We start from the raw sequence: 22343 nt of genomic DNA, 5'->3' as shown, positions 1-22343 counted from the left end.
TAAAAACGGAAACAAAAAAAAGCAAAGGCGAATTAATAGTATTACCATGATAGTCTAGCGCTACCTAGGGGAAAACGGATGTACGCAATCCGAATATATAAACCATAACAACTTTGGAAGCCTCACAGGGAAAGGAGGTAAAAAAAAAGGGGGGGGGGGGGTATCATTGAGAACTTTGGTTTTCCTCTGATTTAAAAAGCCACTCCAACCGGACTCAACGGAAATCGCCGGTCGTATTCGTAACCTCCTGAAATAAGATCCTGTTCATCATGGACTTGAGGCTCCTCAACCACGACACTATTCTTTACACTGGCCGGGATCATGGGCAAAGCAGTAAAGGCAGCGCTATCAATATCTTTGTCCGAGGGTAAGATGGTTGTAGCTGCTGTAATTGCGCTGGACAGCGAGGGTGTCCGGGAGGATACTGTTGAATTGCTAGTCGTGCGTATGCGGCTGTGAGTTTGGAATGTCGAGGAAGATTTGGAACTCTGATGATGTACGGCGGTGGTGGTGTGACGTGAAAAAGAAAGTGGTTGTGTTTGACTTGGTTGTCTCTTTCCATTGGCGTTTGTTGTATTTCTTCGTTGGTGGTCGAAGGAACTTCTATCCGTGGAGAAGTCGGGAGACTTTGGAGAGAAAGACGTTTCTTCAAGGCTGGCGGCCTCAGTAGGTGAGCGATTGTTTTGGACAGGTGATCCTAAACTTGACTCAACAGGGTGTTGGTTTTCCGACGGAGACTTGACGTATTGTTGAGAGAATAGATCTGTGGTGTTGAGTACGGAGAAATGAGGGATAAGCGGGCTGAGAAGAATTGCATCTAGACTTTGCCGCGCCTGTGCTTGTTGTGCCTGGGCTTGATGCAGTTGCAGTTCAAATGTTGCGAAAGAGTTTCTTCGAGATGGAGCGGATCCTACCGGCTTGCGTGCGAGTTGGAATGGGCCTGACTCTCTCCGCCGATGGCCTGCGGAGTTGAACGGCGACATGAGCGCCTTCGGCAGGGGCGAGGGTGGTACTGGACTGTCTAGGTCGAAATGACTAAACTCAGGGAGATCAGATAGTCTATTCCCAGGCGAATAGATACTAAGCTCCAATGGCCGAAAAGATGACCGTCGGCGAGGAGTATCAACCCGCCTAAAGTTCGTTGGTGCGCCGATGATAGGCCGGGATTGTGTTTTCCTCCGGGCGAGAAGAACACTTGCGCGTTGTGACGCTCTGTTGGCCATAGTCTTGGTCTCATGTATCCATGGAGGCAAAGACAGAGACGACCTTGACTGGGGGATTGTTCCTCCTGGACTGGGCAGGTCACCGTAGAAGACCAGCTTCATGGGTGGAACGAGGTGTGGTTGGCTGTGGCAGATTTGCATTTCTCGCTCGACTCCTGGAAAACAGTGAGCCATTTGCAGTAGGATAAGAAAGATCCAAACGAACCTATATGGTGTTGTCTCTTGCGCTCTTGGTCCGCCCGGGGCCAGAGGCATGAGACACACGACGAAAACCAGGCTCTGAACATGAGCACTGCTTGTTCCACCGCTGAAGCCTAGCTGTCAAGGGCCTGCATGGCAGCTCTCTTCCAAAAGACAACGGCAGTAAACAAAAAGCGAGAGTATTCCTGCAGGAGTTGAATGACGGGGAGAAAGAGCCAGCTTCAGTTCACCAGGTCACCCACCACGCAGCGCACACGAAGAGAACCATCCCCGCCTGACTCGAGGGGGACCGCGAGCGACCACTCGATAGTTATATATACGTAGTAGCCTGAGTGGGCTGCAGGTGACAATCTGTAGCTGCAAGCGCTATGTGGCCACTGGATGCCCGCCACGCTGCTGACCCAGGCCGTCGATGATGCTTGGGGGCAGTTGATTCGCCGGCAGGGCAGCGCACATCACGCATCGCTATTTTAGTATGATGGCGGGATAGAGCCGTGATAGGCAGGCCCAGCGGGATCCTTTTTTGGGTCGCAGTCCAGTCAGAGCGGCACAACATTATCGTGTACTGGTGGTTCTATTTTTGCCGAGCTCTCGCTGCAAAGTAATCGACGATGCTAGGTTTCAGAACGGTCGCGCCCGTTGCTCCTAATTTTCTATGCCGGAAGGCTGAAACGCGACTCTCCGTGTTCTATCTACGTCGCACGCTACGAGAGCTGACCGACCCTGAGGTAATTTATTGACCGTCTTATACTGTACAATCTGTGAGTTTCCGACTAGCTGCCCCAGACATTGTGTTCTTCCCCGAAATCGCTATAATTGGCATTCAGGGGCCGTGAACCTCCAGTGTTGGCATCATCGTCATCGTTGTCTCTATCATCCTCGCCCACAGTGAATTCTGCGGGCAGAGAAGGCGAAACCATGCCATCCGTACCGTGCGGCTGTACCACCGCTACTGGGGTACCGGCAGGTCTCCTGCGAGACTACGTTAGAGCAAGATTCGTTGGAGATGGAGGACTGAAAACGTACTGTAAATGAAGCGCGTCTCGTTCAGGCCATGCAGATCCCGTTTCCCGCTGCGCACGACGTTGATATTGCTGCTCAGCTTCTCTGTCTTCGACCACCAAGTCAACCAGTTGACTGCGACGAGACACAGAGGCTGCGGAGGTGCTGGACTGACGTCGAAATTCATCTTGTCGCGGAGTACGACGACTTCTGGGACCTTTTACTTGGCTTGCGTGATTTGTATTAGACACATGGCTGTTCCTGTGCTTACGTGCTTTTCTCACCACGTTTCCATGGTCAGAAGTCGGATTTTGGTAGCTGATAGTCCTGGGTAGCGCTTGATCTCGAGGAATTATATTGGCTGTAATGACGGGATACTTGAAATCGCAGATGTCAGTTCATTATTTTATCTCACTAAGTGCTTCCAAACTCACATTCCAGTCACCAAACTCCAACGCGCGAGCGTTGGCGAATAGACGCTCATCATCCTCATCTAGCGTCGTTTCTTCGAGCTCCGCATACGCACGATACTGCTCAATAATGCTAGCTCGTTTAGACCCGTGCAGAGGACTGCGTTGACCTTCCGCGACATTACCAGCCAACAGTGGCGTGCGACTATTAGCTTCCCCAGGCTTCGGTATCCAATATTTACCTTTTCCTCCTCGCTCGTACCTCATTCCTTCCATTACTCTTTTAACACGCGAGCTCGACTCTTCATGGGCAATGATGTTATCTCCCGAGTCAAATAGCCGATATTCATAATCGTTTCCTTGGAAGGTCTGCTTGGTGTCTTCAATCAGATCTCGTACACCGAACGAGTCCCTCAAAGCATGCTTGACCGGTAGGCGAGCCGATGAGACCCGATTATCCGCATAGTCATGCCATGAAAAAGCATACCAATGAGCGATTGCAAAAGCAGGCATTTCTATGCAGATCAGGGTATCTTGAATAGCCGCAGCGAGGTTATCTGGCGTGTAACCGGCTACGCCATTGGGGATGGCACCCAACCACTGGAGAATTGACAAGAAAAAGCCCTGCCAGTATGATGCAAAGATGATAAGTTTGACGCAAAGGAACTTTGGCATGGGACGGAATGGCTTGAGGTCATTGTGCATGCAGATCCAGAATAACGCCAAAGAGTACAGACTGACGCTGACGCTGACATTATAGATGATGCCCGTCCACATATAACCAGACGATGCTCCGATGTATCCCTCTTGGTATGTGTCGGTTGCCTTCATGATAATAGACGCCAGAGCAAGAATGGGCTTCAGCCATGCATATTGCAAGATGCCTCGTTTGATCGCGAGGAATGTGTGGGGGTCCGAAATATCTACTTTGGCAAGGAACGTATTCATGGGCCACATGTGTTGAACGGGTGGCCGACCATGTGTCATGATAATCAATGACCGCTCTCCGCCAACAAAGTTGATAAGTAATTGAAAGAACGTATAAATCGTAAAGGCCTTGAGATGGTCAGCTAGATAATAAAAAATTCTGCAGAAATGACCCTTCAAACCTCGTATATATCACGAACAGGATCCAGAAACATCGCGGCTTTAAGAGATATGATACTGGTCCAGGAGGAGGCGGCGTAAATGGGAATCCTTTTCTCCAGTCAGTCGATATGTAATCCATCAGCAACTCCATCGATCTAGCACTCACATCAGGAGTATCCGCACAACGTAGCGCTGCAGCAAAGGCTTTCGGTAATTTTTCCTAGAAGGATTTCATGTCAACGGAGTGAGGCTAATATTGTCGTGTTTGGTTTGCTATTCACGAACGTTTGTAGCCATATCGAACTAGTTGAATTGAAACAGGACTTGGTCAGCACTCAGAACGCAACGCGGGCCGTGATAACATACACAATAGATAGCAATGTTGCCACCAGAGAAGCTACCCCAGCAATGATAATAAGCACGCGGGTGAGTCTCGAGCCTGTGCCAGCAGGAGAGGAGGCAACAGTCCATTCCATCTCAGATGTATATTATATCGTGGTGGGAGCGAAGAGTTCAGGAGAAGCGCGGTTCGATGTAGAAGGGGGATCGCATGCCGCGCCGATCAGATCTGCGGGAGCTCACTCGTCTTTCATGTTTGCTTGAACTGAACACGTTTATGAGATTGACTGAAACGTATCTCGGTGTCTGCGAGGCGGATGGGATGCGCTGCGATCAAAACGGGCCGATGGGAGTCGGGCTAGGCAGGTGCATTCCCGCCAGTTGCGAGCGGGAGCTACTGTACTTCCATGACGCGTGATCCTGGCCGGCAACTCCTAATCTTATCGACTTCGCTCAACCCATCCGGCACACTCTCTGCTCTTTCTTGTCTTTTCTTTTCAAAACCACCTGCCATGGCAAAGTAGTGCTTTTAGAGCACCCATTGATCAACGGGACTTTGCGAATACCAGCTGGCCCGGCAACAGTGCGAACTGCAGATAATAGCATTATGCGTACACTCCGCATCCAAAACAGATTGATAGCTCTGCTAGAGATCTATTCTGGCTGATATGGCTTCGTCTCCCATTTCCTTGCAGCCTCTCACCTCGGGTCCCCAGTTCAATTGGTAGGCCTTAAAAGATATCACTTCCAGCGTCTGACGAGCTGTTGACTTGGTATAGGTTCTTTCTGTTGGAGCTCATTGTTTGCGGCATCCTGTAAGATTGCTTGCTCCCTGCTGTGACTTTTGACCACAACTGACAGGGAGAATACTACAGGACATTGTTTTTCCTTTTCTATTTCAACCGTCTTTTTTCCACATTAGCTTCGTACGGTATCCGAGCCTATACATGGCATTACTATCGAGCTTACATTGATATACAAGCCCTTCAAATCTCGTTACTCGGTGGGAGAATCTTCTTCAAGGGAATACGGTACCATGGGGCAAATGAGACCGTTTTAATTCAGAGAGGTCATATTACATGGAAGTACTGGTTGCGAGTCGTCAGAACACTGGATTTGACCCGAAATCGAAAGACTGGACCCCAAGAGACCGAATCCATCGTGAACAGCGATGGAGATTCAGCGTTTGTAGGCACAAATAGTCAGACAAATCGTGAAGATGAAAGTGGTGGTTTGAGCGCTGAGGCTCACCTCCCTTGCCGTATCGCAATCACATTGTCTGGATTGGAGTGGTTTGTGTACAACCGAACGCCGGCTTACGATGACATTCTTTCTGGTTTTGCTCCTTCGACAGATGAACCTCTGGATGCACAGGAAGAAATCTATCCAAGCACCACAGGAACAACAACTAGTCGAGAAGTATCTGAAAATGATCTCTCAGCGCGTCCAACGTCGAGAAAGTCGTCATCGGGAAGTATACGACGCCCTCAGGGGTATCGTACAGACACAGGACTATCATCAATTCAGGACGGTTTTATTTCAAATGAAGAGGCTTTGGAGTCCGTTTCGAAAATCCTGAAATTCCTTCCAATCCAAGTGGACTGCACCAAGGGAGCAATCGTGGCAGGGAACGAGCACACCCATTCTCTTCTGACAGTTACCTTCGACAAGGGGAGTGGCTTGATAGATGCAACTGATGCTGGCCCTCTTGACATTTACCGTCAATTACTCAAGTTTGAATTTTCCCACCCAGTCGTTCAGTTGCGACCGAATCCTGATTTCAAGCAAGCACAATTGCCAGCAGCTCGGAATATCAAACCCTTTCAGCATGATGAATCGACAAATAAGCCAAGAAGGAGCTATCGCGTGCACTATCGACGGAAAACACATGAGCTATGGCATTCACTTCGGTCTTTGGTTCCCTATTTCCAGAGATCAGTGGAGTCGTTCCATGAGAAAGGGACAAACGCCTCGTCTAATAATCGCACCACATTTCCTATCAATAGCCAATGGCTTGGCCTTAGTCGTTACTTAGATGAGACCATGGATGACTATGAAGGGTGGAATGCCGTTGAATATGCGAGATATTCAACCATTCTGGATTGTCCTGCTATTAGTTTGACGTACTATTGGGACATAGCTGGAAAAGTACCCCCGGTGAGGCACGAAATGTATTCGTCAGAACGGACAGCACCTGGAGACATAAATGGTGGAGCGCCACCGGAATGGGGCATGGAATTAAAAATCAGAAGCGGCACTATCAACTATGGACCATGGGCGGATCGCGAACGTGTTGGAATACAGAATATATTTTTCCCTAGCAACTTCCGAAATTCTGAGGTGGATGCAGTGCTGAAGCCTGGGAGCATCAGACGGAGCACAAAGTTCAATTTTCGATTGGAAATAACGGATGATACGACATTGAGGGTTCCCACTCGAGAGGAGTCAAAGGACTGGCAATGGAAAGGCCGCGCTGATGCGATACGTGACGCGTCAAAGCTCAAGAAGCAGAAGCAGAAAAAGCAATGGAGAGGAAAAGACGGCGAAAAGGCCAAAGTCAGCCCGGAGATTCGTCCATTTGGCTGGCTTACATTTCGTATTGCTCAAGACTCAACCATTACCTACGACATGGATATGGTGGCTTCAGACCACGGGTTTTCTAACCAGCTTCGCCTTGACCTACGAGACTGCAGATTGTCTACCAGCGTGAATCATGCGACACTTTGGCAGAGTCCGCGGCAAATAATTAATTGCGATCTTTCCAACCCTCTTGTGTGGAATGCCCTTCACACTTGGTCTTTTAATTTAGTCAGCCATGACTTCCAACTTTTCTTATTACGAGACCATATCTTTCTATTAACAGACCTTGTCAATGATTGGACATCAAACCCAGCGTCTGAATATTATACATTTGTGCCTTTTGTGTATAACATACAGCTCTCTTTCATCGACATGCGCCTGTATTTGAACGTTAATGAGTCTAATATTATTAGCAATCCTTCAGACCTTGATGACAACACTTTCATTGTGATTAAGGCACCGAATTTGATCTCCAATGTCAGCATACCTTCGGACTCATTCCGGTCAGAACAGAGTTTGATCTCTTTTAACGTCGATGCGCAAGAGTGTCTTATCGATCTTATTACTCCAGTATGGCACACGCTACACACATTTCTTGGGAACAACTCACTTGGTCGCCTTTCGAAGCTGATAATAGATGGGCTTTACACCCTCAATGCTGGAATATCTACTCCACTAGACACACTTACCTTAGACATCTCAGCAGATGCCCCCAAGTGCTATCTTTATGGCTTTTTGATTCGATACTTTATGAAAATCAGAGAAAATTATTTCGGGGACGAAATGCATTTTCGTACCCTAGAAGAATTCCAGGAAGCTGCCAATTCGACTGAAAAGCCAAGTGTCCAAGGCCCACCCCATTCAACAAAGAAAAGTAACGAGCTGGACGTAATTGTCAACTTAATCATTGATAATCCGTGCGCGCTGTTTCCGACCAATATCTACGATCATTCAAGATGCCTTCGACTGACTGCTTCATCCCTTGACCTTGACCTGCGATTTACGAGCTATTACATGGACTTGCAAATAGATTTGACACCCACAGAAGTGTCCTTAGAGACAATTGAAAAAGATGGCGAAGCCGATGTTTCAAATACTCAGCTATTTATTGACGGTATATCAGTCTATGGTCATCGTCTGTTTGGTTTACCGCCTGCCGAACCGACGTACGTCTGCAACTGGGATTTCGAAGTAGGCAAAATTGTGGGCGAATGCAGCACAAAATTTCTGAGTTCAGCTGCTGCTGCGTTCCGAAATTTGGATTTCACACTTGACGATGAGGAGAACGCGTTCCCACCATTGCATTCGCTTGTTATACATGATGCCACATTCTTACGTGCAAGAATGGCTTCTGTCCATCTGTCCGTTTTGGTGGGTCATACCGCGGTTATATTCTCTGCTGGGGCCATTCTTTTCAAATTCAATGACTGGTCTCGATATCGCTTCTCTAAACGGTTATCCGTAAGAGTTCCGGATATCACGATATCTGCATTAGACAGCAAATCTGCTGTAAGACAACACGAAGGTTTAAGCCCGGTAACATATGCCCTACTTCAAACTAATATCAAGGTATCGATGTTGTTACGGAAACCCAACCTCTCTGAGGAACGACATCTTCAACAAGATCATATTAAAACAAGCGATCAAAGAACGTCTCGTACCCCATGGCTATTCCTAAACTCAAACGATACGGATAGCTTCGCTGATTGGGAAGCCTACAAAGTCCCTCCACCCACTATGGTGCTTCCCTCGATGCCCAAACCGGTGGCCAAAGTTCTGCCTGCACCCAAAGCATCCAGCTTAGCATTAAGCGACCACAGAGCCCTAAGCCATAAGAGTTCATTTTTGTCCTTTACCGGCTCAAGCTTGAGATACGCCAGAAGAAATGGCACCGAAAGGACCATTTCAGAACCAACAAACCAATCTTCGGACGTCCAATACCGGAACCCTGTTTTTATTCCACAGAATAAGGGGGATTCGCCTGACTGTGATCCCACTATTATCCCATCAAATGATACTCCACGCTCGATGTTCGGGCCATCCAGCTCGTGGGCTATGCCACACTTCCACTACTATAAATTAAAACCCGACTCAAGTGATCTTCCTCTTCTACCGAACTTGGGGGAATGGAAGGGAGGTATCACAGAGGACAGCAATTTCATAGGAGCTTCTGATGACAAAGAAACCCTTCATTCAGATATCTTCTGTGAGGTTCAGCCAGGAGTTCGAGGGTTTTGTACGCCTGAATTCTTTCAAGCACTCTCTTCATTGATTAATAGCTTGCAGTCGAGTGACCCGAATGACTTGATTGATTCGTTACAAGTAGGGGTTATTTCGGACATCGTTAAAGACCAGAAAGCCAAGGCAAAGCAACCTAAATCTGCAACAAGTTTTGCCATCAGAGTACCGTCAGCTGTTTTCGCCGTCATCAATAAAGCAGATTGGCCCGAAGATATGTCACAGTTGAATTTTCCAGACCAGTATCGGATGTCATGTACACGCCTTCACATCACAATGCAAACGAAGTCGGACAATAAGGAACAGGACTTGACCAGTGATAGACGGTCGAGCGTCACTTTTCATTCGAGTGCTGAAACACTCTCAATCACTGCGCTCGGTGGTCAGACATCTGGCCTTCAAGATAGAGCAGAGCTCCGATTTTCTCTAGAAGAAATTATGTTTTGGTCGGCCACGTTTCCAAAGACCAGGTCGCATCTTCAAATGCGCACTTTGGAATTGCTGACAACAACAAAATCAGCAGCACCGCTAGCTTGTCTGATTAAACGTTCAACAACGCTAGCAGATTCACTTGCGTCTCATTTTCAATCTTCACCTTCTACGAGTGATAGGCTGCGCTACTTAGTTTGGTATATTACTGAGTCCACTCTTGATTTGCCGGATCCTTTGTTCGTAACTCGCCCAGCATATGTCTTACGCGGATTGCAATCTCATCTTCGGCTGCACGACTCGTGGAAAATCATATCCCGTTTACGAGAAATGTACAGGAATCTACCCTTAGACAAGCGGAATGCGTTGAATCTGAGCTGCTTCGATCCTGGATACAGCTCTCCGAACAATGCTAGAGACAGAGTTTTTCGAAACTTCAATGAATGGCGACCATGGGATCTTGCCCACGTAGAAAAGAGTTATGCAATGAAGACGATCTGGGGCGATGCCACTGATTCTACCATGCAATTTCCTGGAGCGTCGACCACTTTCTCATGCAATGTGAGGACCATAAACGTTGTCATAGAGCCTGGCCCAAAACAATGTGATTTCATCGTGGATAATATTTCTATTGCGATTACTTCCTCCCAAAGTGCAAAAGAAGGTCCTGAGACTGGAGTTGGTATGGCACCATACAGAAACTCACTGTGCATCCGATCATATTGTTCAAATTCTGCGTTGCGCATACGATGGGAGATCCTTCACCTTGTAGAGGGAATAACCGAAGCAATGTCGGGTATTCAACTGATATCGACCGAAAGTAATACCCCCCGGACTGTCAGTCATAAACCACCGGAAGCTATGGATATTCAAGTTTTTGTCGGCACTGACGAGGGATCGATCTGTCTGGAAGGTATCAATTTGGAACTATTCCTGCGTGGATCTGGTCTTAATGGCTCTTTCGTCCTTAGTCCAGGTAACGACAAACAGCAGGGGCAGGTAACGGTCCTTCTCAATGCCGAAGATTGCTCAACAAAAATTTCAAGCCATGCGAAGCCCCTGATGACATGGGAGTTTTGGCAAACGCATTTTTATGGCTCGCACCTGTCTCTTTCCGGCAAGGACAAGGTCACAGATGACTGGAAGCTCGCTTGTTCATGTCGGAATTTGATTTATGACCTGAAGGAAGATCCATTAGGATTTATACATGCTGCCGATCGATTAGTAGAGGATGAAGCACGATATATTCGAGCCTTTATTAAACGATTTGAAACCTCAAAAAGCGCACCTACACCTACATTCAAGTCTGCGGAAGAAAATAAATATGTTGCCAGTGTTCACCAGCTCCATATTGCTCTGTTCTTGAATGACTACCAGCTCAATTTCCGCTTGCTTCCGTCTCTGATATACTCAATCGACGGGAAAGTAGCTCGCATGTCTGTTTTGTCGGATATCAACAACGAGGTTGAGGTCGATTTTGACATTAAAAGAAACCATCATATCTTCCAGGCGATAGATAAGGACCTGCTCCAGTCCGTGTCTGAGATCGACATCCCTCCCATCAATGGTAGAATTTCAGGCAAAATGTCGTCCAGTTCGTTGTCTCTGAAAGCGGACGTCACCGTCGAGTTAGTTCAACTGGAAGCTAGTTCATTACGCAGCTTGTTCAGTGTTGTTAGACGACCGGAAATATCTCATTACATTTCGGATTGCACCGATAGTGTCAATGAACTTCAACTACATTTGCATGAAATACTAACCAATGCAGAGATAAGGCCACGGTCTCCAGCCGGCTCCTTGCGACGTGAGCTATTGTACAATGTCCGTCTCACAATGGCTGGCTGGTTCATCCACGCCCGCGCTCCAGGACTGAGGAACAAGGACTATTCCGCTGATATGAACTTCACGCTTGGCGCCACCCAAATACATCTTGATGCGTCTGAAAAAAGTACTAAACCCGATTCTCCGAACTTCCATATGAACGTGTCTCATATTGGCCTGGAATTGATAAAACATGAAAATTCACGAGTTCGGCAATATGGCAATCTTGGACTGGATATTGGCCTTCGCGCAACGTCACGACCTAACGAGTGTGATGAACTAGTCCGAGTCTATGATCTGAGTAATAAAGGCTTTCATGTGCAGTTATGTGCCGAAACGGCGTCTTTGGTGATTGACATCGCAGCACATTTACAAAATCGAATCAGAACCCTAGATCTATCCGAGGACATGAGACGGTTTAGACATTTAGGACGTCTTGCACGCCCTCGCAATCGTGGACCATCTAGTCCATTACCCGAACTCAATGTGAGTGATGCGAATGAATACCAATCGCCGTCATTCTTGAAATCCGTTTATTCGATCGAGTTATCAAACATCCAAATTAGTTGGATCATGGATGCGAAAGATTACCCCAAGGTTGGTTTTGCGCCTGAAGATTTGGTTTTTTCAATTCGCCGTGTGACGCTCTCAACTTCTGGAGACAATTCCGCCAAACTTCGTATCCAAGATACACAGCTTCAAATCACATCAGAAACCAAAGATAGAGGAAGGCGGTCTTTGAATTCGGCCTTGATGCCGGAAGTTATATTCAATGTGGCGTATCTCTTTGCCAAAGATGATTTAAGACTTGCTTTCCAAGCAGCAGGAAAGCCACTCGACATACGGTTAACTACGGGATTTATTCTTCCGGCAAACCTACTACAAAAGTCTATTGCTTCGGCCGCAGAAAGATTACGCGAGGCAAGTGCAATATGGTCTACATCTCAGTCACAGCCCGCCGGTGGGAATGCCTTGCTCGGCAATAGACATTTATCATCTTTACTTGTGGACGTTGATTTTGCAGGGGCTGTTCTTACTCTGCTGGGTCGGCAACTTGATGACCAACAAACCCGTCTTATAGCCACGGCGACGGGAAAGCGACTTTCGGAAGGTAGATATGGACAGTATGTCCAGGGAGATTCTACAACGACGGCATCCCTCACAAGTCCGGGTGTAGCCCTCAAAGTGCAATACGGAGACAATGGAATACACGATCCGACATTGAATGCAGAGCTAAGAGTAAGCCCTTCAAGTAACACGCTCTTTCCTACGGTGGTTCCTCTCATCAAACAGATTTCCTCCTCTGTCAAGGAGGTGGTTGGTGATCAAGAGAGTACAACATTATCGTCATCCACTTTACTGCAAACGCCGAGGATGCTGGAAGATAGCTCGATGGATGCAACTAATCCCGAAAGCATTCTTGGTAGGTGCAAGCTAAATATCGGCGTACGGATATGCAAGCAGGAATTCAGCCTGAGTTGTCAGCCCATTGCGAGAGTGGCAGCCAGTGCACAATTCGAAGACATTTTTGTGACCGTCAACACAGTGCAGTCTCCAGAACATCGCCGTTTCTTTGCTATATTGATTGCGTGCAACAATCTCCAGGCGTCAGTAAAGCACGTCTACTCGAACGAGTCGACGGCCAGCTTTGAGGTTCAGTCGATAGTGATGTCACTAATGAACAGCAGGCATGTGAGTGCATCCAGTGGCATTTCAGCGATCCTTAAACTTAGCCCGATGAAAACAATCATCAATGCCAAACAAGTCCAGGACTTTCTCCTGTTCGGTGAAATATGGATTCCTTCTGATGACGATGATGCTTTCCCAAGCGCTCAACCGACCCCTGGTCCAATCCCTTCTGACTCACAGACTTTAATGGTACAACGTTATCAACAAGTGGCGTCAGCTGATGCTTTCCCATGGAATGCCGCAGTGTATGTTGACGAGCTAGATATTCAATTGGATCTTGGACAAACACTTGGCAAAGCCGACTTCATAATCAAGAACTTCTGGGTCTCGTCTAAAAAGACATCGGACTGGGAGCAAAACTTATGCGGCGGCTTCGAGATAATGGTCATCGAGAGTAAAGGGAGAATGAGTGGATCCGTAACGTTAGAAAAGGTGCGGGTTCGCACTTCTATACGTTGGCCGGGCGAGTCTTCGGAAAGGGACCAGACACCACTTATTCAGGCGTCCATCGGGTTTGGCCAGTTACAAGCCAACGTTTCATTTGAATACCAACCATTCCTTGTGGCGGACATTGTAGCATTTGATTTCTTGATGTACAATGTTCGTAGCGCCTCTCAAGATCGGTTGGTCAGCATTTTGGAGGGAGAGAAAGTCCAGGTTTTCTGTACAACATTGACGGCGTCACAATCCTTGTCTCTTTACCAGGCATGGCAACGTCTGGCACAAGATAAGTATGCAGCCTATGAGGCCTCACTCAAGGAAATAGAACAATTTTTTCGGCGGAAATCCTCCATGAACGGATCATCATCTGTGACCAGCCCAGCGATCCCTCAGACGACGCGGGAAGACGAGGAAGAAAAATCTCCAATAAGGCTGCATACGGATGTCGTGGTCACTTTAGGAGCCATCAATATCGGTGCATTTCCAAGTACATTCTTTGATAACCAGATCTTCAAAATGGAAGCCCTGGATGCTCAGGCGCGTTTTGGAGTGTATGTCGAGGACGAGAAGATCCATAGCTCGCTGGGACTCACTTTTGGACAGCTTCGAGTAGCGCTGTCAAGCGTTAATCGACCAACTGCGGTGGAGATGAAAGAACTGTCTGTAGCGGAGGTTGCAGCACGAGCGACAAGTTCTCGGGGAGGCACCATTCTAAAAGTTCCTCGAGTAGTTGCTAGCATGCAAACCTGGCAGACGCTGGCATCCAATGAGATTGAGTATATTTTCAAGAGTGCCTTCGAAGGAAAAGTCGACGTTGGATGGAACTACTCCCGAATCAGCTTCATCCGGGACATGTGGTCGGTGCACTCTCGAGCACTGGCTGATCGACTTGGGAAACCGTTGCCGCCGTCGGCTCTCCGGATCACTGGGCGTTTTAAACCAGGGGGGCTCGATGGAGAAACCAATGGCGAGGACGAGCCAAAACATCTGGATGGTGAGCAGCAGAACAAGGACGAGAAGATTACTGCGGTCGTGGACGTGCCCCAATCCAAGTATATGTACCGTGCCCTCGAGCCTCCGTTGATTGAGACTCCGCAGCTACGAGACATGGGAGAAGCAACTCCGCCTCTCGAGTGGATAGGACTGAATCGCGATCGGCTACCACATATCACGCATCAAATTATTATTGTGACTCTGCTAGAGATTGCTAAGGAAGTATCAGACGCCTATGGCCGCATTCTCGGATGAGCACGAGCGTTTCCCCCTCTGTTCTCTGCTCAAGGGATCTTTAATCAACTACTCATTGTATATAGAAGTTCCTCTGAGTTTGCTTTGAATTTTCGCGGCGTTGTGATGTATTATCATTAGTATATGTACAAATCAAATACACAACTATGCGTGTATGTGGCTTAGGTGTATGACTTGTTGAACAATGACGAGGCATCACGGCTCTTAACTCCTAACGCCGGCAGATGCTGATTGGCCGGGCCACTGCATGACATCGATGAGTAACACGTACTGCGTGACGAGAGTCCTTCGAAACCATGGAAGCGCGAGATGGGTGTGATACCAGCAAGCAGACCTGTTGACCCAGAAGGCTACACCTCCGGCGTTCAAGCTCCAAGTTTCGAAGGTTGAAGTCATAGACAATGACGACCGCAAGCAGGCTCCTGATTGGCCCGACCGGCTGGAGGGGCGGATGTAAACGAGGGGCAAAAATTTTTTTCCCAGCGGGTTTTGGGAGGTTTGCGCTGGTTTTATTAGTAATTATTAGGTATGAGCTAACTAACTAGCCTGCCGCACAAATCTATTGACTATTATTGTCATTATTGTATGGGAATGGACCATCCCAGCAACCATGCGATAGCATTAACTCGGCTCAGGCCGTCTGGCAAACCGCAAAGAAAATTGTAAAGGAGTCATCTGCAGTAGAAAATGAATCAGACGTAGAATTAGCAATCACGGCGGGCAAGAGAGAAGCCAAACAAAAGCACAGCGTGGCAGTCTCGCGGGAAAAATCCTGGCTGGCCTGAGGCTGCCGCAACCCCCCACTTGAGCCCGCCGGCCACCTCCCCTCCCGGCTTCTCTTTTCTATTTTTTCTTCCCACTTCCCTTCCTCTCCTCCTTCCCTCTCCAAACCTCTAGCTCTCTTAGCATCGTAGGAGTAGCGCAGACAGGTTCTCCCTATTCCTCAGAACACTCACAGTCAGGTCGAGCCAGTTCTCGATCCTGATATCCTTCCTCTTCTACTGTCGTTGATCGCACACAACCCCGCCTCGAAGGCTGTTGCGGAAAAAAAGTTGCCAAAATGGTTCAGTAAGTAACTATATCTTTGTTTTGCTCCCTGTCACCTTTTCACCGGGATTTCTTGTCTACTCTTTGCTTCTGTCTTGCGTTGCGGAATGCTCTTTGTTCGAAAGCGAGTATCTATAATGCGGCCACATACTAACAACATCTCCCAGCTTCACCATCGAAGAGGTTCGTGTTATCTCGAACAACCCTGACTAGACCGGCTAGAATTTTCTCTGCACATACAGAGTACTGACAACATGAACCACCAGATCCGGGCCCTCATGGACCGTCCGGCCAACATCCGTAACATGTCCGTCATTGCCCACGGTATGTCACGCCTCTTAATCTCTTTCCCAACCATTATCATGGCTAATTAACGCCCTTGCTTTGTTTAGTCGATCACGGAAAGTCTACCTTGACCGACTCCCTCGTTCACCGTGCTGGTATCATTTCAGCTGCCAAGGCTGGTGAGGCCCGTTTTACCGATACACGTAAAGATGAGCAGGACCGTGGTATCACCATCAAGTCCACTGCTATCTCTCTGTACGCCCACTTGCCAGACGAGGATGACCTCAAGGATATCCCTCAGCAGGTGCAGGGTAACGAGTTCTTGATCAACTTGATTGACTCGCCCGGTCACGTTGACTTCTCTTCTGAGGTCACTGCTGCTCTCCGTGTCACCGACGGTGCTTTGGTCGTCGTCGACACTGTCGAAGGTGTTTGCGTCCAGACTGAGACTGTCCTCCGTCAGGCTCTTGGTGAGCGTATCAAGCCTGTTGTCATCATTAACAAGGTCGACCGTGCTCTTCTCGAACTTCAGGTTTCCAAGGAAGATCTCTACCAATCTTTCTCTCGTACCATCGAGTCCGTCAACGTCACCATCGCTACCTACTTCGACAAGGCCCTCGGTGACGTCCAGGTTTACCCTGACAAGGGTACCGTTGCTTTCGGTTCCGGTCTTCACGGATGGGCTTTCACCGTTCGTCAGTTTGCCGTCAAGTACGCCAAGAAGTTCGGTGTTGACCGCAAGAAGATGATGGAGCGTCTCTGGGTAAATATTTTTGTTTTATTCGTTACCATGATTGTTGCTAACACGCCAATAAATAGGGTGACAACTTCTTCAACCCCAAGACCAAGAAGTGGACCAAGTCGGACACTTACGAGGGCAAGCCTCTTGAGCGTGCCTTCAACCAGTTCATCTTGGACCCCATCTTCAAGATCTTCGCTGCCGTTACCCACAACAAGAAGGAGGAGATCGGCACACTTCTTGAGAAGCTCGACATCAAGCTTGCTTCTGATGAGAAGGACCTCGAGGGCAAGGCCCTTTTGAAGATTGTCATGCGCAAGTTCTTGCCTGCTGCTGACGCTCTTATGGAGATGATGATTCTTCACCTTCCTTCTCCTGTCACTGCCCAGAAGTACCGTGCTGAGACCTTGTACGAGGGTCCTACTGATGACGAGGCTTGCATTTCTATCCGTGACTGCAATGCCCAGGGACCTCTCATGCTTTACGTTTCCAAGATGGTGCCGACCTCCGATAAGGGTCGTTTCTTCGCTTTCGGTCGTGTCTTCTCCGGTACCGTCAAGTCTGGTCTTAAGGTCCGCATCCAGGGTCCTAACTACACCCCTGGTAAGAAGGAGGACTTGACCATCAAGGCCATCCAGCGTACTATTCTCATGATGGGCCGCTTTGTCGAGCCTATTGAGGATGTTCCCGCTGGTAACATCGTCGGTCTCGTTGGTGTCGACCAGTTCTTGCTCAAGTCTGGTACCCTCACCACCTCTGAGACCGCCCACAACCTTAAGGTCATGAAGTTCTCTGTCTCTCCTGTCGTGCGACGCTCCGTTGAGGTCAAGAACGCCAACGACTTGCCCAAGCTGGTCGAAGGTCTTAAGCGTCTGTCCAAGTCTGATCCTTGCGTTCAGGTCTCTATTTCCGAATCCGGTGAGCACGTTGTTGCCGGTGCTGGTGAGCTTCACTTGGAAATTTGCTTGAAGGATCTTGAGGAGGACCATGCTGGTGTTCCCCTCAGAATCTCCGACCCCGTCGTTCAATACCGTGAGACCGTTGGTGCCAAGTCCAGCATGACTGCCTTGTCCAAGTCTCCTAACAAGCACAACCGTCTGTACGTCGAGGCTGAGCCTCTTACCGAGGAGGTTTCTCAGGCCATTGAGGCCGGCAAGATCAACCCTCGTGACGACTTCAAGGCTCGTGCTCGTATCCTTGCTGATGACTTTGGTTGGGATGTCACCGATGCCCGTAAGATCTGGGCTTTCGGTCCTGACACCACTGGTGCCAACTTGCTTGTTGACCAGACCAAGGCCGTCCAGTACCTGAACGAAATCAAGGACTCTTTCGTCTCTGGTTTCCAGTGGGCTACCCGTGAAGGTCCTATTGCTGAGGAGCCTATGCGCTCTGTTCGCTTCAACGTCATGGATGTGACCCTGCACGCTGATGCTATTCACCGTGGTGGTGGTCAGATTATCCCCACTGCTCGTCGTGTGCTCTACGCCTCTACCCTGCTTGCCGAGCCCGGTCTGTTGGAACCCATCTTCAACGTCGAGATCCAAGTTCCCGAGCAGGCTATGGGTGGTATCTACGGTGTGCTTACTCGTCGTCGTGGTCACGTCTACACTGAGGAGCAACGTGTCGGTACCCCTCTCTTCACTGTCAAGGCTTACATGCCTGTCAACGAGTCCTTCGGTTTCAACGCAGATCTCCGTGCCGCTACCGGTGGACAGGCCTTCCCTCAATCCGTCTTTGATCACTGGGCTATCCTTCCTGGTGGATCTCCTCTTGACCCCACCACTAAGCCTGGTCAAATCATCGTTGAGGCACGTAAGCGCAAGGGTCTCAAGGAGCAAGTTCCTGGATATGAGAACGTAAGTTATAATCTCGATATCAAGTCCCAGTCTGCATATTTGGGTGATGCTAATATTCTTTCTAGTACTACGACAAGCTGTAAAAATATCTACACAGGTCTTAAAAAGTCGCACGGACTAATCTCGCCTTGACAACTGCTGGGCGCCAAATGTTATGAGTATGACGAATCCAGATGCCTGAAATGGGATATAGGCGAGACATGATATGATACCAAAGTTAACCTTGACGATGAAGCCCTCGTCTCCTGTATGATGCAGCTCGGTCATTTGGGATGGGATGGATATACAGTAGAATACAGGCCGGAGGGTAGTAGTTTTGCTCTTGCCTTTGTTTGTTACATGAGTGTCAAATTTTGCTGTTTTGTTGTTTTTACCAAAAAATGAGATAGGAAGAAGGAAACAATATAAATATTGCACTCATAAACACGATTGTTCTTGTATCTCTGCCCTGCAATTTCTGTCACTGTTGAGAGCTCGGGTACAGTAATCTTACTCGGGCTATTCCAGAAATAAGCTAAACTGAATCGCATAGAGTCACGTGACCGTACTTGTGATTTTCGCGAATCGCGTCACCTCCAGAGGCTTTTCTTTAGACTTGCTAAGAATCGGGCGCTGGATCTTACGCTGCCATTTTCACCTGGTACTTACACTGTTGGAATCGACTTCTCCCCAAAAACCAACAGCGCATGATTGTCTCTGTGGACAACTGTCGTCGTGGTTCATCGTTATTTTCCGCCTCGCCGCATTCACTCGGCTTGTCTGAGTTCGGCGCCATTTGCTCTTACAGATCACTTCCTGGACGCACACACAGGTTCTTAGGGTGAGAAATTGCGTCTTGAGAGGAAAGTGCGTCATGCAATTCACGGAAGAAAAGGCTGCGCAGGTGAAGGCCTGGGTGGTCAAGAGATTGGAGGATATGTATGTTTGAGCTCCGGCCCCTCTCTCCTACGCGTATGCCAAGTGCATACCATGGAAAATCAATATAAACCTTGAAGGCTTACTTCCAAATTTCTTCATAATATAGCTCTGATGCTGATTCCGACGTGTTGGCCGATTACGTGCTTGCTCTAATTCAATCCGATGCCCCAGATGACGAGATACGCCAAGCGTCTATCGAGAATTTAGAGGACTTTTTGAAAGAGAGTTGGTTGTTCCCTTTTCCTCATTCTGAGGCATTCTGGACTGACTTGTCAAGACACTGTTCGATTTGTTGACGAGATCTTCGCGAAATATGCACCAAAAACGCAACCCTCTGCTCCCTCCGTTCCCCAGCAAGCTCAAACTCAACCACCTCCGATCGTTCACTCTGCGACTCCATTTCAACAGCCTGGAACTTTGAATCCACAAGCCCCAAGTTTCGTGCAACAGACCTCTCCTCAAAATGCCTGGGGAAATTCTCAAAACTCACGCAAGCGTACTTTCAACGAAGGGTTTCAGCAAGATAATCCTCAGGGCGATGCGCAACGAGGCGGCAGGTCATTTAAGACTCCTCGTACTCGCCGTGGCGGTGGTCGTGGCGATCGGATGAATGGTAGAGGCAGGGACATGGCTCCTAATCAGTTTCCGCAAAATATGCCGGGATTCCCAGCGATGCCACAGGCTTTTCCTGGATTTGATCAGAATGATCCGATGGCTGCAATGATGGCCCTTCAGAGTATGGGATTCCCTCCAATGCCAGGTATCCCTCCAATGCCAGTGCCTGGCCAGCAAGGTGACGACCAAGCAAAGTCGAACGAGCCTTGCCCATTTTATGAAAGTAATGGTATTTGTTATATGGGAGCTGCGTGCCCGTATAAGCACGGCCAAGGTCCCGTTGTTGTTCCTTCTGGAAGTGATGGTAAGTTTACTTCCTTTACCCTTGAAGTCATGGCTGCTAACGAGGGTTAGAGTACGACCCCACGAATTCCAGCATTTACGATGTACAGGGAGGTAAAGAGGCGATGAGGGGATCAGATCGAGGACGTGGTCGCGGCCGCGGCCGTGGTGACCGTGGCGGACCTTCGTCAAGAGGCCGCGGCGGGCGCTCTGAGTTCTCGCATGTCGGACCTAGTGACGACAAGACGAACACGACAATTGTCGTTGAGAATATTCCAGAAGACAAATATCAAGACCAGGTGATTCGCGAGTACTTTTCGGAATTCGGCAATATTGCTGAAATCAACATGCAAGGGTTCAAGAAGAATCTTGCCGTTATCAAATTCGAAAACCACGATTCCGCCCACCGGGCATGGTCTAGCCCTAAGGCTATATTTGACAATCGCTTTGTCAAGGTATACTGGCACAAGATCCAACATAAACCCGATGCCAGTGGTCACCCTGCAGCAGCAGAGCAGGACACGCCTATGTTTGACAAGGAGGAATTCGAGAAACAACAAGCCGAGGCACAAAAGTTGCACGAGGAGAGGATGCAGAAGCGCAAAGAAGCAGAAGAAGCACGCCTTGCACTGGACAAGCAGCGCGAGGAGCTCATGAGGAAGCAGCAGGAAGAGAAAGCCAAGCTGCTAAAACGACTGGGCGATAGCTCAGCGCAAGAAGCTGGCCTTGATACGAATGGTTCTGCAATGGCTGGGGACGATGGGACTAGCGAACAGACTAAGTCTTTACGTGCCCAGCTTGCAGCGTTAGAGGCTGAGGCCAAGAGTTTGGGGATCGACCCAGATAACAGCAGCCAGTCTTTCAGAGGGCGCGGTCGCGGACTTGGCGGATACCGTGGACGAGGCCGCGGCTTTGATCCCTCTTTCCGAGGCTCATTCAGGGGCACTTATCGTGGCCGTGGCGCGCCTCGCGGTAGCGGACGCGGCGGAGTTCTGCGTTTAGACAATCGGCCAAAACGCGTTGCCATCTCTGGCGTGGATTTCAATTCCGAAAAGGACGAGGCTTTGCGGCAATATCTCATTGTAAGTTCTCACTATCATCATTTCCTCTTTGTTGCCCACGAGCCCTATTTCCATGCTAATCATACTGCACTGCAGGGTGTTGGTGAATACGAATCCATTGAACCCAATCCCGATCGACCTGATTCCTTGATTGTCGCATTCAAGGAGCGTTACCTCGCTGAGAAGCTCATGTTCGGACCGGCTGAGATTCCGTCTGTAGGAAAAGTTGAACTTTCATGGGTGGCCAATACTCCAATCACTAGTGCTGTTATGCCTACCGAGGGACAGAGCGAGGATACCACAATGGAGAACGCCGGCAGTGCCAATGGTCAAGAGCATGCTATGGGCGAGGTAGATTATGATGTCGCAGATGACGAAGACAGTTGGGGAATTGGACTATAACGATGAGCAAAGCCAGATGATGGTCCATAGGCGTTGATATCTTGCTCGATTCATTTTATGCATAGTGGATGGAAATAAATAGGCATGATGTAAAAATACTCGAAAATTTTCCCTGGTTTATATTCTCTCCTTCTAAACTTCTACACATATTGTCATTTCTTGCCATCTCCTACCGTATTCCTAATATCTTCTATTCGATTCGTGTAGGTACAGAGAATACCTACATCAGACTCGAGAAATGAGTGGCTAGGTATAGACTAGTACAGATGGAGCCTTGTAGCGCAGAACGTTATGTGCAGATCATATCTGAATATCCAGGTGTGGAGATATGAATGTTTACTACGAGCATCATATTTGTCATGTCCAAGTACCTAGGCAGAAGGCTTGATGTTGATAGGCTAGTTTCATCGTTCTTGAAATACGCCCGG

The 22343-nt window shown here is 48.5% G+C and overlaps 5 protein-coding genes across 5 annotated transcripts; 3 read left to right on the top strand and 2 right to left on the bottom strand.

The window, feature by feature from the left end:
- Positions 1 to 191: 191 nt before the first annotated feature.
- On the bottom strand, positions 192 to 1397 carry UA08_06689 (hypothetical protein; the record flags this gene model as incomplete). The annotated part of the gene is made up of 1 exon (XM_020268994.1): positions 192 to 1397. The coding sequence occupies one exon, from the start codon at positions 1395 to 1397 to the stop codon at positions 192 to 194; it is 1206 nt and encodes a 401-aa protein (XP_020118124.1).
- Positions 1398 to 2197: 800 nt separating this feature from the next.
- UA08_06688 (hypothetical protein) lies at positions 2198 to 4401 on the bottom strand (the record flags this gene model as incomplete). Its single annotated transcript, XM_020268993.1, has 6 exons — positions 2198 to 2396; positions 2451 to 2803; positions 2861 to 3892; positions 3946 to 4033; positions 4092 to 4145; positions 4292 to 4401. 6 exons carry the CDS (start codon positions 4399 to 4401, stop codon positions 2198 to 2200), a joined length of 1836 nt encoding a protein of 611 aa, XP_020118122.1.
- Positions 4402 to 4932: 531 nt separating this feature from the next.
- UA08_06687 (hypothetical protein) lies at positions 4933 to 14710 on the top strand (the record flags this gene model as incomplete). Its single annotated transcript, XM_020268992.1, has 3 exons — positions 4933 to 4988; positions 5044 to 5079; positions 5140 to 14710. 3 exons carry the CDS (start codon positions 4933 to 4935, stop codon positions 14708 to 14710), a joined length of 9663 nt encoding a protein of 3220 aa, XP_020118121.1.
- Positions 14711 to 15770: 1060 nt separating this feature from the next.
- UA08_06686 (Elongation factor 2) lies at positions 15771 to 18720 on the top strand (the record flags this gene model as incomplete). The annotated part of the gene is made up of 6 exons (XM_020268991.1): positions 15771 to 15778; positions 15925 to 15940; positions 16000 to 16081; positions 16150 to 16805; positions 16862 to 18637; positions 18703 to 18720. The coding sequence occupies 6 exons, from the start codon at positions 15771 to 15773 to the stop codon at positions 18718 to 18720; spliced, it is 2556 nt and encodes an 851-aa protein (XP_020118172.1).
- A 770-nt stretch (positions 18721 to 19490) lies between these two features.
- UA08_06685 (hypothetical protein) lies at positions 19491 to 21915 on the top strand (the record flags this gene model as incomplete). Its single annotated transcript, XM_020268990.1, has 5 exons — positions 19491 to 19555; positions 19662 to 19780; positions 19833 to 20474; positions 20525 to 21534; positions 21610 to 21915. The coding sequence occupies 5 exons, from the start codon at positions 19491 to 19493 to the stop codon at positions 21913 to 21915; spliced, it is 2142 nt and encodes a 713-aa protein (XP_020118173.1).
- Between the last annotated feature and the right edge of the window lie 428 nt (positions 21916 to 22343).

This window comes from Talaromyces atroroseus, assembly GCF_001907595.1.
Source record: "Talaromyces atroroseus strain IBT 11181 chromosome Unknown scaffold_9, whole genome shotgun sequence".
NCBI lineage: Eukaryota > Fungi > Ascomycota > Eurotiomycetes > Eurotiales > Trichocomaceae > Talaromyces > Talaromyces atroroseus.
The sequence above is the reverse complement of the archived record's forward strand: the minus strand, read 5'-3'. Positions and strand labels throughout refer to the sequence as shown.